Source organism: Manis pentadactyla, chromosome 12 (assembly GCF_030020395.1).
Source record: "Manis pentadactyla isolate mManPen7 chromosome 12, mManPen7.hap1, whole genome shotgun sequence".
NCBI classification, from domain to species: Eukaryota; Metazoa; Chordata; class Mammalia; order Pholidota; family Manidae; genus Manis; species Manis pentadactyla.
In genome coordinates, this window is record NC_080030.1 from 2,627,301 (window position 1) to 2,641,312 (window position 14,012).

The following is a 14,012-nucleotide window of genomic DNA, read 5'->3' on the forward strand; positions in this document are numbered from 1 at the left end:
TTCGGTAAATGTTTTAAGAGAAGTATTTTTCAAAGTAGTAGCAGCACCCCAGGCTCGGGGTGTAGGCTCCAGGGCACGGTCTGGTCTGGGGAGGCACCCCTGTGTGCAGGCTGCGGCCTGGGGCCTGAGCCCCCTCCCCACTGGGGGAAGGCCCGTGTCCGTGCACAGGGCAGGGTGACCACAGTGGTGGCGGGATGCTCACCACTTGAGGAAGACCATGCCGGCCAGTACGGTGTAGCCCAGCACCAGGAAGAGGACTTTGAGCAGACGGGCACTCTTCTCCTCCAGCTCCTTCGCCAGGATCTCAAAGAAGGTGACGAAGAGGAACGTGCCGCCGGCCAGGCCCTGCAGCAGCACCGAGGCCGCACTGCTGGGCAGGCCCTGGGCGCTCTCGATGCCCAGGCCGATGCCGATGCCCACAGGGATCATGGAGCTCACGGTGACAGCCACCTTGGCCGCATCCCTCAGGGGCATGGAGCTCCTGGCCATGCTGATGCCCAGGGCCACAGCCACGAGTGTCTCGTGGATGGCCACCCCCACGAACAGGCTCACCACCTTCCCTCCCTCCTCCTGCAGGCCCAGGGCCAGGCCCTCGAAGACGGAGTGGGCCGACAGGGCAAAGGCCAGGCTGAGCAGCCGCAGTGGGCTGGAGCGCGACAGCTCCTGGACGCTCAGCCCGTGGCTGTGGGCATGGGGCTCTGCGTACAGCGTGTGGCCCCGCGCGCCCCCCATGAAGGGGCTCTCATACTCTGAGTCGCTGCCAGCGTCTGAGCCAGCATTGAAGGTCTCCAGGTCGATGAAAGACGGCTTCTCCTTGCGAAAGGTCAGGATGAGTTGCTCCAGAAAGACGGTCATGAAGAAGCCCAGCATCATGATGGTTTCGGCCAGCGGGTAGTCGGTGCTGATGTGCCCAAGACTCAGCACTTTCTGGAGCTGGGGCACAGGGCACGTGGGAGGACAGAGACAGGGAGAGAGGGAGGGAGGAGGCTTATGGTGGGGTGGCCGGGACGCTGCCAGCAGTGACCGTCCATCAGCCATCACCGTCCCATTAGCAAAGCACAGAGACACCCAACGCACCAAGAGCTAAAAGGGGAGAGGGAGGTGGGCTCCCCCATGATGGGCTGAAGCCCTATTACACAGGGAACTGTGAGGCTTCACGTGACGGCCACTAGGCCAACTCGTTTTGAAACAGTGTAGTGGTCTAAATCATGGCCCCCCAAAGGGACGTCCACCCAGAGCCTCAGAAAGTAACCTCATTTGGAGGAAGGGTCTTCGTAGGTATAATTAGGGTGTTATGGGCTGAATGATGCCCACCCCCCAAAAAATTTTGTATTTTGGCGTCTCCCAACCCCCAGTACCTCAAAACTAACCATATTTGTAGATATCATCTTTGAAGAAATAATTCAGTTAAAATGAGGCTGTTAGTGACTCCAAGAAGGGATTAGTGGTTGCCAAGGGGAGGGGTGATGGAGGGAGGGAGAAGGGGATGGAGGGGTGTTATGCTCAGTACACATGGTGTCGGGGGTCATGGGGAAAAAGTGCAGCACAGAGAAGGCAAACAGTGACTCTGCAGCATCTCACTACACTGATGGGCAGTGACTGCATTGGGGTATAGGGGGGACTTGATAATATGGGTGAATGTAGTAACCACATTGTTTTTTCATGTAAAACCTTCATAAGAGTGTATATCAATAATACCTTAATAAAAGTTAAAAAAAAAATGAGGCTGTTGGATGGGCACTAACCCAAAGGTCTGGTGTATACAGGAAGAGGAAAAGAGACCACCACGTGAGGAGGCGGCAAGAGGGGTCCCCCCTGAGGCAAGGGGAGAGAGCTCAGAAGGCCCCAGCCCTGCTGGACCCTGCCCGGGGGGAGAAGAAGTGTCTGTGGTTTAAGCTGCCCTGTGTGGCACTTGGCTGAGCGGTGGCAGCCCCAGGGAACTGCCCATCAGATAAGGATCTTGAGATGAGACCTTGCTGGGTCAGGTGGACCCTTAAGCCAATACGGGACAGGAACGGACAGGACGCAGACCGAGAGACGGCCTCGTGCGGATGGGGCAGAGATCTGGGGGACGCGCACATATGCCAGTGGACAGGAAAGATGGCCGGCGGCTGCCAGAAGCTGGGACAGCCTGGGAACAGATTCTCCCTCATGGCCTCAAAAGGCCCCAGCCCTGCCAGCTCCCTGACCTCAGGACTCTGGCCTCCAGAGGTGTGCTGTCAACCAGCCCCGGGTGATGGAAACCTTCTCTCTGCGGTAATACAGAGGCCACTAGCCATGCATGGCCCTGGAGGACTGGAACCGGGGCTGGTGCGGCCCGAGAGTGGGTTTCATTTTAATTCACCGAAACTTGACCAGCCAGGTACAGCGGTGGCTGCCACACCAGAGTCCAGTTTTAGATGCTATCCAGCAAGGTGAGTCCTGGGTGCATCTTCCCCAGACTCACAGGAACGTTGGCACGCACGATACTCTTTCCAGCCTTGGGGCCTCGGGACATGCCCTCGGCTCTGTCCAGAACGTGCCTGCTTCAGTTTTACTCATGGCTGGTTGATGCTCATGCTTTGGGTCTTAGCTTACATACTCTACCAATTTCCAAGTACTCTACCCAAACTGGGTGCCTGAACGCTCTGCTCACATGCCTCCTTTCCCATCTCAGCCTCACTGCAGCCTGGAAATGCACGTATGCACATGCACACGCATGCACACACACTGTGCACCAGGCAGTCCTGCTGCTCCAGGGACGCTTGCGCTCTCTGGAGGCATTGAGGTTGTCATGACTTGTGGGGCTAGGTGCTGGTATTCGGGGCTGAGCTGTTCTCTGGTGGGCTGTCCTAGGCACTGTAGGGGGGAAGCAACCTCCCCGGCCCCCACCCCACCGGTGCCAGGAGCACCCCCAGTGTGACGAGCACAGATGTCCCCAGGTGTTGCCCAATGTCTCCTGGGGGAAGAGTTGGCCCCAGAGGGGAATCCTCCTCCGCAGCAGAAGGCTGTGTTGCCATAGAGAAGCCATTCCGTTCATTTGCTAAACATTTCAGGGAGGCGGGCATGTGCCACTCTGGAAAACACCGGCTACCTGCAGAGGGATATGCAGGGTCAGGGAAGACCAGGCAGACTCTGTGGCTGTGGTCCCAGAGCCAGACCCACGGAGGCCTAGGAAGCCTGTGGGCAGGGGCACGGCTCAGGAATGGTCTGGGGAGCAACCTGAGGGCCATGTGCACTGAAGCAGGACCGGCAGGAGCAAGACAGCCACCCCCATGACCAGGCCCAGGTAGGAGAACAGCGAGGGCAACGTCACGGGAATGTGGGACATGGGGGGGCTTGGATGTGGCACTGGGGGAGCAGCAGTCATCAGAGAGGACTCTGGGACTTTATCCTCAACACCAACTGTGCTGCCCAACAAAGGAACACAAGCTTAGCAGCATAAAACAACACAGACGTATCATCTCAGGCTCTGGGCAGCACAAACCCAGGCACAGGCTACGGCCTGCTGACAGGGCAAATGGCCATGTTCAGGAGGCCATGTGGCAAGGGACTGAGGGCAGCCCACAGCCAACATCCACGGAGAAAGCAGGACCTCGGTCTACCAATCAGGAAGAACTGAACCCGCTTTAAACCACCCGAGCTTGGAGGCTGACCCATCTCCAGTCCAGCTGACGTGCCCCTGATTTGAGATGAGACCATGGTCCGGTGGACACGTTGATTGCTACCTCTTAAGAGCCTAGAGCAGGGGACCCAGCTAAGCAGTGCCCAGACTCCTGACCCACAGAAGCTGAAGATAATAAATATGTGTTGCATGAAGATGTCAAGTTTGTTATGATTCGTTACGCAGCAGTAGCTAACGGATATAAGTGGACGGGAGGCCACAACCACCAACTTCTGGACAAAGTGCATGCTACCCTGGTGGGGGCAGTCTGATAAGTTGGGAACCCCAGGCCTAGTTGAAACCCCTCATTTACCAAACAAGGCCCAGACAGGAGAAGCGACCAGCTCATGGTCACACAGCATATTCATTTTCTATGGCACCCACCATGCTCAGCATCAGCACCGAAAAGCATCAGAGTCCCTGGGCCATAATGTGCCACTACTGCCCAGGGAGCCCTTACCTTGTCCCGCACAGCGGGCAGTAAAGCATTGAAGCATGTAGCCAGAAACACCCCACCTCCAAAGGTGTTGCAGAGTGAGAGGATCTTTTTCGACCGATGAGCCTTCTCAAAATCCGTCTCAATGATTTTCACGGGGAGCAGGGAGCCAAGCAGCATGAAGAAGAATACGCCCACCATGCAAAGGATTTTGGCCACCAACAACTTCACCATGGTGGCGGCCTGGGCTGCTCTGGTCACTGCAGGGCCAAACCACACGTGGGCGAACACTCCCGTCCCACGACGCGCTGCCGGGCCCGGCCGCGCAGCCAGAGCCTCATGCCTCAGTCCAGACGCTGTGAACGCCAGAGGCAACCAAGTCAGGTGTTGGGTTCTTGGACCAGCCCTAGTGACCAGGCCCAGTGCCCCCAGTCCTTCGTCACATGCTCGGCCTGGCATGTATCACTGCCTCCGGCAGAAAAGTCCCTCTGCTATGCTGTCCAATATGGCCGGCACCAGCCACATGTGTCTAGTTAGTTAGAATGAAACAAAATGCGAAATTCAGCTCCTCAGTCTCACGACTCATATTTCAAGTGTTCGGTAGCCCCCCGAGCTAGTAGCCACTGTATTGGACAGCACAAACCTTCCTATTGTTGCATGACATTCTATCCAATGGTGCAGCCCCTTTGGCTTCCTACTATCCTTACACGAACTCCAGGCACCAAAGCCTGAGGTACAGGCTCTGCACAACGGCTCCTGCCTCACCTCACCCCACACCAGCTTTGTGGTGCTTTGGTGTGCTGAGCCGTTTCTGCTTCAGGGCCTTTGCACAGGTAGTCCTCTCTGCACGGAGCAGTCTCTCCCCCACCTCCCGGTGACGCCTCATCTTTCAAGTCGCTGTCTCCAGGACCCCTTGGAAGGGACTCCCCTGGCCGACCCGTCCTCCACTGTATCCCTGTTCCCACTGTGAGGCCTGGCGCAGAGGTGTTCAGTAACCAGGCTGAACAGATAGACGAGCTGAAGCACGTGGACCTCTTTACGTGACTGGAGGGGCTGCAGTGGGGCAGATACTGCCCTGGACCCGAAAATGACAGTTAGTCAGAGGGACCCCGTGGCTGCTCCCCGTCCTTTGGTTTTCCCAACAACCTCCCAGTTCTCCCTGCCCGTGCCCCCACGCCATCGAGGTCTTCAGGTCTCAGCTCACACGCCACCTGTTGGAGAGGCCTCTCCCACCCCCTTCCCTGGCATTATCTACTGGCATTATTTGTGTTGCAGTTTAAAGTCCCGAGTGTCCTCACTCGCTCTAGGCTGCCAGCTCCGCGCGGGCAGGGGGTCTCTTGCTCAGGCCGCATCCCCCAACAGCACGCACTGCACAAGTACACAGCAGGTGCCCATTAAGTACCAGTCTGTGGAGTGAGGCGAGGGTGGCCTGGGCGCTCTCAAACCGGGGTCCGTGGGGACGGGCGGAGGCGGGGACGGGCTCGACACTTACTGAGCGTCCTCTGCACGCTCCGCGCTGCCCGGGACGCCCCGCGGGGGCCGAGCTGGCCTGCCTCCCATCCCCAGGCGGACACCTCGAGCTCTGGGGAGCACGGGCGCAAATCGCCGAGAGTTCGCCGATGAAGCCTCCGCTAACGGGCAGCAGAGCCCTAGCCCGGCCCGCACGTACCTCCACCGGAGCCTCGCCCGCCCGCCCGCAGGACGGCACTGCCCGCCGCTCAACCGCCGCGCGGTCTCGACCACACAACCGCGCTCCCTGCCGGGCCTCCAACTCGGCGCGCTCACGCTCCTGCCTATTGGCCTCCCCGAGCGTCGAGGGCCGAGCGTGCCACGCCATTGGCTCTTGTGGCTGCTACTCCCTCGTGACTCCACCCCTCCCACCGGCAAGGGAAACCAGTTTCCTCCCGCTGAGCGGTGCGTACAGCCACCAGACGGCTCCGGCGGGAAACTCCGAGCTTTAAGGAAGAGTTCCGGCAAGGTTTTGCTTCCAGAGCTGTCCAGGGGCTCCTGGTGCTGAATCCCGCTCTGATGGAGGCTTGGCCACTGGAACTGATTTCCTCCAGGCACTGTCCGCCTCTGAGCGTCGTCGCTGCTGACTCCCTTCCCGTCGGCTTAAGGAGCATCTCATCTACTCAATATTTCTGCCTACTATGTGCCTGGTCTTTTTCTAGGTGAACATCTGTGAGCAACACAAAGTACTTATGTTGGTGGAAGAGACACAGAAAATAATTGATAAACATACTAAGTAATGGAATTATGTCAGAAGGTGACAAGTGCCCTGGATTGTAGCGTCCAGTAAGCGCTATCAAAAGGGCTGGATGGAGGGCTGCTTTTTTAAATAGGACGCTCGACTAGACCTCACAGAGAAAGAGATAAGAACAGAGAAAAAAAGATGGACATGGACGAGTTAGACAAGTGGCTACCTGGCAGCAGGGTGTCCTGCAGAGAAGGAACTGAGGATGAAGGCCCTGAGGCAGAGTGCATGAGAGTGCCAGTGTGGCCAAAACACACTGAGGTGGGGAGTGTATTGGGAGATAGGGGGAGGTAGATCTCAAGAGACCTCAGAGTGCATTGAAAGAACTCTAAGGGAAGTGGGGAACCAGCTTCCCTTAGATCAGACAGATCTAGATCAGATTAGAGTTAGATCAGACAGAGATCTGACAGCTCCAACATATTGTAACAGAATCATTTGGTTATTGTGTCAGTGCTGGTAATAGGTCAAGTAAGATGAAGACTGAAAATGAGTCATGGATATTTCTTAGAGGGAGAGAAGGTAACATTGGGAAAAAAATAACTCGCTCCATTGCCCTATAAAAGCAGCCAGTCTTCTGAAAGATGAAACTGTATGCGCTAACTGAAGTCTGAGTGTCAGCCTACCATGAGCCAGGCACGGGGAGAGATGTTAAGAGTAAAGTGGAGAATGGGACAACGTGGATGAACTTTGAAGACATGGTGCTCAGTGAAATAAGCCAGACACAAAGGACAAATCCTGCCTGATTCCACTTGCATGAGGTCCCTACAGGAGCCACATCCACGAAGACAGAAATTGGATGGTGGAGCTGGGGGCTGGGGGAGGAGGTGGGGGTTAGTGCTTCATGGGGACAGAATGTCAGTTTAGGAGGATGGAAAGTTCTGGAGCTGGAGGGTGGGGACAGCTGCACAACAATGAGCGTTTCATGTTCCTGAGCTCTGCACTTAAAACGTGGTTAAAAAGGTAATGTTTTGTATCTCATTACAATTAAAATTTAAAAATATACATAAAATGGAGTAAAAAACAAAGCCCATGCCCTCACAGTTCACAGTCTAGTAGGAGAGACAAGTGTTAATGAAATAATAATACCCTGCAGTGGGCAGTCTTCTTAGGTGGTTTCAGATGATTCCCACATCCTAGTATTCATGCCCTGTGTAATTCCCTCTCCTTGAGTGTGGGCTGTGCCTGGTGGCTTGATTCAAACAAATAGAATATGGCAAAGTGATGGGACGTCATTTCCATGAGTACATTACAAAAGACAGACTTCTGTCTTCCTAGCACAACTCTATCACCTTTCCACTCAAGGAACACAAGGGGACCTCTAGGAAACCATCAGCAGGAGCCTGAGATCTTCAGAACAAGAGCCCATAAGGAAGTGAATCCTGCCAACAGCCACGTAGTGATCTTGAAAGGGGATCCTGCCCTGGTTGTGTCTTCAGATGACTGTTGCCCAGCGGACACCTTGATTACAGACTTTGAGTGACCTTGAAGCTGAGGACACAGCTCAGTTGCACCCGGATTCCTGACTTACATTAACTGTGAGATAATGTGTTGCTGTTTCAAGCCACTCGGTTTTGGGGTAATTTGTTAGGCAGCAAAAGATAACTAACGCACATACGTAAGGGAGAAACTATAGGTGGTATGAAGCACCATTAAGAAAATAAAAGAAAGATTTTTTGTGTGTGTGGAAATTAACCAAGTGATTTCCATGGTTGAGGACCTGGAAAGTCAAGCTGGCTGAATGTCTGTGAGCAATGAGGCACTGACAGATGAAGGACAGTCCTACAGACCATGTTAGGAATTTGACTTTTATCATAAATGCAATGTGATTCACTGACAGGGTTTTAACAGGTACAGTTGTGATCCAATTTATGTTTTCAGGTTATTCTGACTCCTGTGTAAAGAAAGAGTGAATTGCACAGAAGCAGGGGCACCAGGTAAGAGCCACTTGGGCAAGAACTAATGCCAGGTGAGAGGAGGGCATTGGCAGGGGCATTGGGGGCAGCAGATGGATGTGAGAAATAAATTGGAGGGTGAATTGATAGGACTCAGCTCTGGCTTGTGTGGGTTGTAGGAGTAGGAGGTGTCAGGATGACTTCTAGCTTTCTGGTTTGAGCAATTAATGTATATGGCGTTGTTCCCTAAAATAGGAAAGACTGGAGGAGGCATAGATATCAGAGTTGTCACACGACTGAGTTTGGCTTTGCAGAAGTTAAGTACAGGACGTCTATGAGTTCTTCACATTTCACGTCACCTTCTGCCTGCTTCACCATGAGCATGCAATATGTGGTAACTATTTGTATTACTCGACACAAAGTGACTGGGCTCTTTTTCTGCTTTCCGTCATTCACAATGACAGAAAAGATCGTTTGCAATGATAGCACACCTGGAAAATGAGCACAGGATGACTCCTTCTTTACGTTGAGCAGCAATTGCTTTGCTGTCAGCCATCCTGGTGTGGATGTCTTGCATTACAGCTTTAACTGCTCTTCCCCTGATGTCTAATGAAATTGAGCTCCTTTACATATATTTTTAATGCCTAAGTGTTTAATTACCCATTTTTTAAAAAGTTAGGTTCTTTTTCTCACTGATGCGTAAGATTTTATATTTTCATCAAATGTATATTGCAAATGCCTTCACCCACACAGGCGGGCTGGAGACCCAGGGAAGAGCTGACACTGCACTACAGCCCAAGTCCCCAGGCAGAGGCGGAACCCCTCCCTTCCGAGGGATCTCAGACTGTTCTCTGAAGGTCTTCAACTGATCAGAGGCAGCCCACCCATGTTCTGGAGGGTCGTCGGCTCTACTCAAAATAGACTGATTCAAAAGCTAATTTCATCTAAAGACTACCTTCCCAGAGACATCTAGACTGGAGTTTAACCAAAAATATGGGTACTGTGGCCTGGTCAATGGCACACATAAAGTTAACCATCAGAGTGCTTTCTGAGTTCTCTCCAAGAAAATGTTTACCTACCCCAAGTCATAGTCTACATTTTCTTTTTCAATCTTCATGGTTTTGCCTTTCATAGACTCCATTGCATACGCATCAGAAACAAGCAAAAGTAACTCACGGCATTAAACGCTAGGCAGCGTTACCCTTTGGGGTGGTAATGAGTGGAGGGGGCATGACTAGAGAGGGCCGGTCTGGGTGTCCGTCACAGGGCAGTGCCTAGCAGAACGGCCCCGGTTAGGAGGACTTACCGTTCTGAAAGGAGAACCAGCTCTCAAAGCCCAAGGCGAATCTCTAGGATTGGGGCTGTCCTAGGCTGTTCCTGCCGCTGGGTCCAGGCTGCCTGGGACGCAGGTGCTGGTGCGCCACCTGGTGGCCTCCGCCGGACCTCATCTACAAGGGCCATGTCCAGAGCGCTGGGTCTCTGCTCCAACTTTGAAATAGTGTAACTCGATTTTGCGAGATGGACGGATGAGGTCGGGGAGCCAGCTCAGTTTTGGGTCTTCAAGTTACCCAGGTTTTGGGGAAATCTTAGCTGCAAAGGTAGAGGGCCACTCTACAACCAGTGAGTGAATTCTCTTTGCTGGTGGCAAATGGTTTGGGACATTAGTTTGATACATGTATCTGTGTGGCGGTGATACTGCAGAGAAGGGTTCCTCAGCCTCGGCACTGCTGACATCCGAGGCCAGGTCGTTCTTCGTAGGGGGGCCATCCTGGGAGCTGTGGGGGATGAGCAGCCTCCCTGGGTCCCACCCACTATTTATGCCACGAGCCACCCCCACCTCCCAGTCGTGATAGCCCCAGACGTCCCCAGATTTGGCCCAGTGTCCTTGGGGGGGGCCGGAACTGCCCAAGTGAGAGCCCCTGCTTCCGCAAGGGACACCCTCTGTTCTTCCTTGGAGCTTCATGGGACTTAATCCAGGAGGGCTTTGCAGTCTAGCCCCAGGAATTACACGCCAAGGGGGTGCACACAGGGAAATCAGAGATTTCACAGTTCCATCTGTGGCACAGCAGCTGTCTCACATGTCAAAGCTCAGCCAGCTCCCAGAAGATTCCTCCAAGTCATGACTTATGCTAAATCCATGTTTAACTGCTGTGGCTTTCTTTTTCCCTTGGTGCACCTCTGACAGAGATATTCAGAAATACCCTATTTCTAACATGTGTGGGACCGAACAATCATCCCCCATGACATGCTCCTCATCAAGTCACATAGAGACGCTGCCAGCTTCTGGGGTGAGATGTTACAATTACTCCTTTCCCCGCCCCCTTCTTCCCCACTCTGCTAGTGGTTCCAAAACAGAAAGTTTCTGGATCCTTCCTGAACACGTAGTTAGGAGGAAGGGATGGAGAATATCAGGCAAGACCTAAAAAGGACATGTAGATGCTTTTGGAATAGAAAGCTCATGTTCAGGTGTCCACCTGTACTTCTCAAAGTGGGGCTCTCCAAATGGGTGCACCAGAATCACTGGGTTCTCGAACCTGTGGGAGGTTGAGCGGCATCCTTGGCCCCCACGCACTTGATGCCTGGAATGTCCCTCAGTCCTGATACCAAAAATGTCCCCTGATATCCCCTAGTGGCCTCTGGGGGGGCCGGATGGCCCCTGTTGAGTTCCGAATCTACAGGGGTGGGACGCAGCTATCAGTTTTAAAGGTCCTCAGATGATTTCAAGGGGCAGGTGGGAACCACTTAATCCCCCCTCTGAGCTGGGGGCCACCGGTCCCTCCTTGCTGATCCAGACAAGTAGGCAGCAGGGTCAGCTTAACCACAGAACATTTAGATTTTGTCAAAATCACTTCCCAGAAGGTTTTTAGACCTTAGAGTGATGCTGAGGGTTTCTCTCTTCTTTCTGAAGAATTACCTTTTGAACTGATTGTCACTAATGGGGCCCCACGTGGAGATAACGGGTGGGTGGGGGCTCACTAAAGATACCAAGATTTCTGCCAGATCCCGGACCCGGCCACTCACAACTGCCTTTCCATGTGGACCTTTGAATGCGACAGCCCCCTTCACTGAGGCTGCAAAGCTAGGCGATCAGGTCCCTTATGGCTGGTGGCAGAGACAGACGGCCAGAAGATTCAGTGAAGCTCAAGCCTGTGGTGGACAGGCTCTAGGGTGCCCCAGACACCCCCACTTCCTGGTGGCCACGCCCTATAACCCCTTCTGTTTGTTGGGTGCAGGGGGGAGGGGGACCTGCAACTCATTTCTAACCAAGAAAACGAGGGAGAGGCGGTGAGAGCCCATTCCCACCATCAGTGTGCCGCCCAAGGCTCTGTTGTGCCTTTGCAGGTGTCACTGAAGACGTTGAGATGAGAGAGGATCCCGGATGACTGGGTGGTCCAGCATCATCTAGGTCTTCAAGAGGAAGGCAGGGGGGGTCTGACAAGCAGGGGGAGAAGCCGTGTGACCGTGGACACGGAGACGGAAGGGATTTGGCCACAAGCCGAGGGAGGCTGGCAGCCCCCAGAAGTTGACGAAGGATGGCTTCTTCCCTGAAGCCGCTGGAGGGAGTGTGTGTCCCTGTGACACCTTGATTTGGAGCCTGAGAAACTGACTTCATGCTTCTGGCATGCAGCACTATGAAGGGATGCGTATAGTAGTTTGTTACAGCAGCCCCGGGGGGTAGGACACCTGAGGCTTGGTGACACGGAGCAATCTCCAGCCGAGTCAGAAGGGCGCTGGAAGCCCAGTCCTACAGCTGTGAGATCAGAGGTCCCCGCAACCTGGGTGGGCCCCGGAGCAGATCCTCCCCCATCAGGCCTCACAAGAGGACACAGCCCTGCCCGGCTCCTGGATCGCAGCCCGGGGAGACCCCAAGCAGAGGACTCAGCTGGGCACACCAGGGTTTCTGACCCGTAGACCCTGGGAAGTAATCACTGTGCTGTTTGAAGCCACCGAGTTCGTGGTGATTTGCAACCTAACGAATACTGAGACTTTATTGGGATTTGACGTGATGAACGGGATGGATCAGCAAGCAAACAGGCTCTCCATCTGGGCCTGTGGATTCAGGATGAAAATCCCCACTCCAAAGAATGGAAAAGAAGGTACTAACCTGCCTGGCACACAGTAGATGCTCAAAAAAATGGTGGCTTGTATGAGGAAGGCATGTTAATGTCCCCGCACTATTGCAACATTACCTTTAAAACATTTTATGAGTAGTTCCTAAGAGCACCACAGTCACACGTTTAGGCAGGGTTGAGACCCAGTCCCTGTATCATTCAGCCATGAAAAAGAATGATGTCCTGATCATGGGATGCAACGTGGATGGAACCTGAACACACGGTGCTCGGGGAGAGACGCAGACATGGGCCACACGCTTCTTTTAGGGGTGACGGCATGGACAGTCACTGGTTGTACAAGAGTGAATGTACTGAGAGCCACTGAACTGTATACATTGTTAAATGGCAAACTTTGTTACGTGCATTTTGTTTTTTGAAAGGAACCATTTCCTCAGGCATGTAGCTGGAGAAGTCTGTAAATGCGTTCACTGCATCAGTGCGCTGGTTCTAGAAGCTGGAAGTGCCAGGGGTCAGTGGTTCCCCTGGAACCAGCCCTGTCCACACCTGGGTTTTCACCCAGTGAGACCGGCCTCTGGACCTGTGAGATAACGTGTGCTGTTAAAGCCACCAAATGTATGCAGCCGTGGGAGACGCACACCCAGTCCGGTGCAGGGCTCCCGAGGTGACCCAGGTGGGGTTTCAGGGAATGAAGGCGGTGCCCAGGCCACACCCTCGGGCCTCGTGATTGGAATCCATCCTTGCAAACTCTCTCAGCCACACAGATGTCCTCCCACGCGGAGTGCAACTGGAAATTAGTGGACAAGGAATGTATGCAGCTGAGCCTCAGGGGACAGTATGGCCATGGCAGGCCGAACGCTTCAGATGCATGTATTCGTGACCCATGGCCGCTGTAGCATGTTATCTCCAGTTCAGTAGATCACAACGGACTTGCTCACAGTTCTGGGGTCTGAAGTACATATGAGTCTCATGGGACTAAATACAGAGGGCAGGGCTGGCTCCTCCGGGGGCGCCGGGAGAACCGTGTCACCTTTTCCAGCTTCTAGAGGCACCATGGCCTCGGCTCGGGCCCCTCCTCTGTCTGCATGGCTGGCAGGGCTGCGCCTTCCCCTCTCTCTGACCCTGACCTCCTGCCCTCTTTTTTCTGGTCTTTTCCTACCTTTGGACTTGGACTGAAACATCAGTACTTCCTGGGTGTGGAGCCTGCTGGCCTCCCGGGGTCTCCAGCTTGCCGACTGCAGTCTGGGGACCTGGCAGCCCCATCGTCACGGGAGCGAGCTCCTTAGAATAAATCTCTGTACGTGTCCTGCTGGCTCTGTTTCTCTGATCATGAACACACCGCCCCAGCACCCTTCCTGGTCCTCAAACAAAACCCGTGTGTGGAAAAGGACTCCCTACGAGGCCATCTTCACGGACAGGCCTGACTTCCACCCTCTGGCACAGTGGCCCTGGGTGCGGCCGGTCCTGCAGATGGGAGCCCCTCCTGTAGCCCGTCACCCCAACAGTCTGTTCTTGACCAGGCTCTCAGCATGTACCTTCCGAAAAATGGGACAGGCCATGTCACCCTCCTGCTCCAAATCCCTTCTGTGTCCCAGTGGCTTGTCCCCTGCTCAGCCTCCCAACTCCACACCTGCCCACTCTTCTGAATGGTGTCCCCCTTAGCACTGCTGACATGGAGCTGGTTGCTCTCTGTTGGGGACCCCCTGGGCACTGTGGG

At 54.2% G+C, this 14,012-nt stretch overlaps 1 protein-coding gene across 1 annotated transcript; it reads right to left on the reverse strand.

Annotated features, from left to right (window-relative positions):
* Positions 1-5,865, reverse strand: SLC39A3 (solute carrier family 39 member 3). Its single transcript, XM_036890765.2, has 3 exons — positions 5,749-5,865; positions 4,104-4,435; positions 1-933 (listed from the first exon to the last, which is right to left on the reverse strand). Exons 2-3 carry the CDS (start codon positions 4,311-4,313, stop codon positions 199-201), a joined length of 945 nt encoding a protein of 314 aa, XP_036746660.2. The 5' UTR covers positions 4,314-4,435; positions 5,749-5,865; the 3' UTR covers positions 1-198.
* Positions 5,866-14,012: the final 8,147 nt, after the last annotated feature.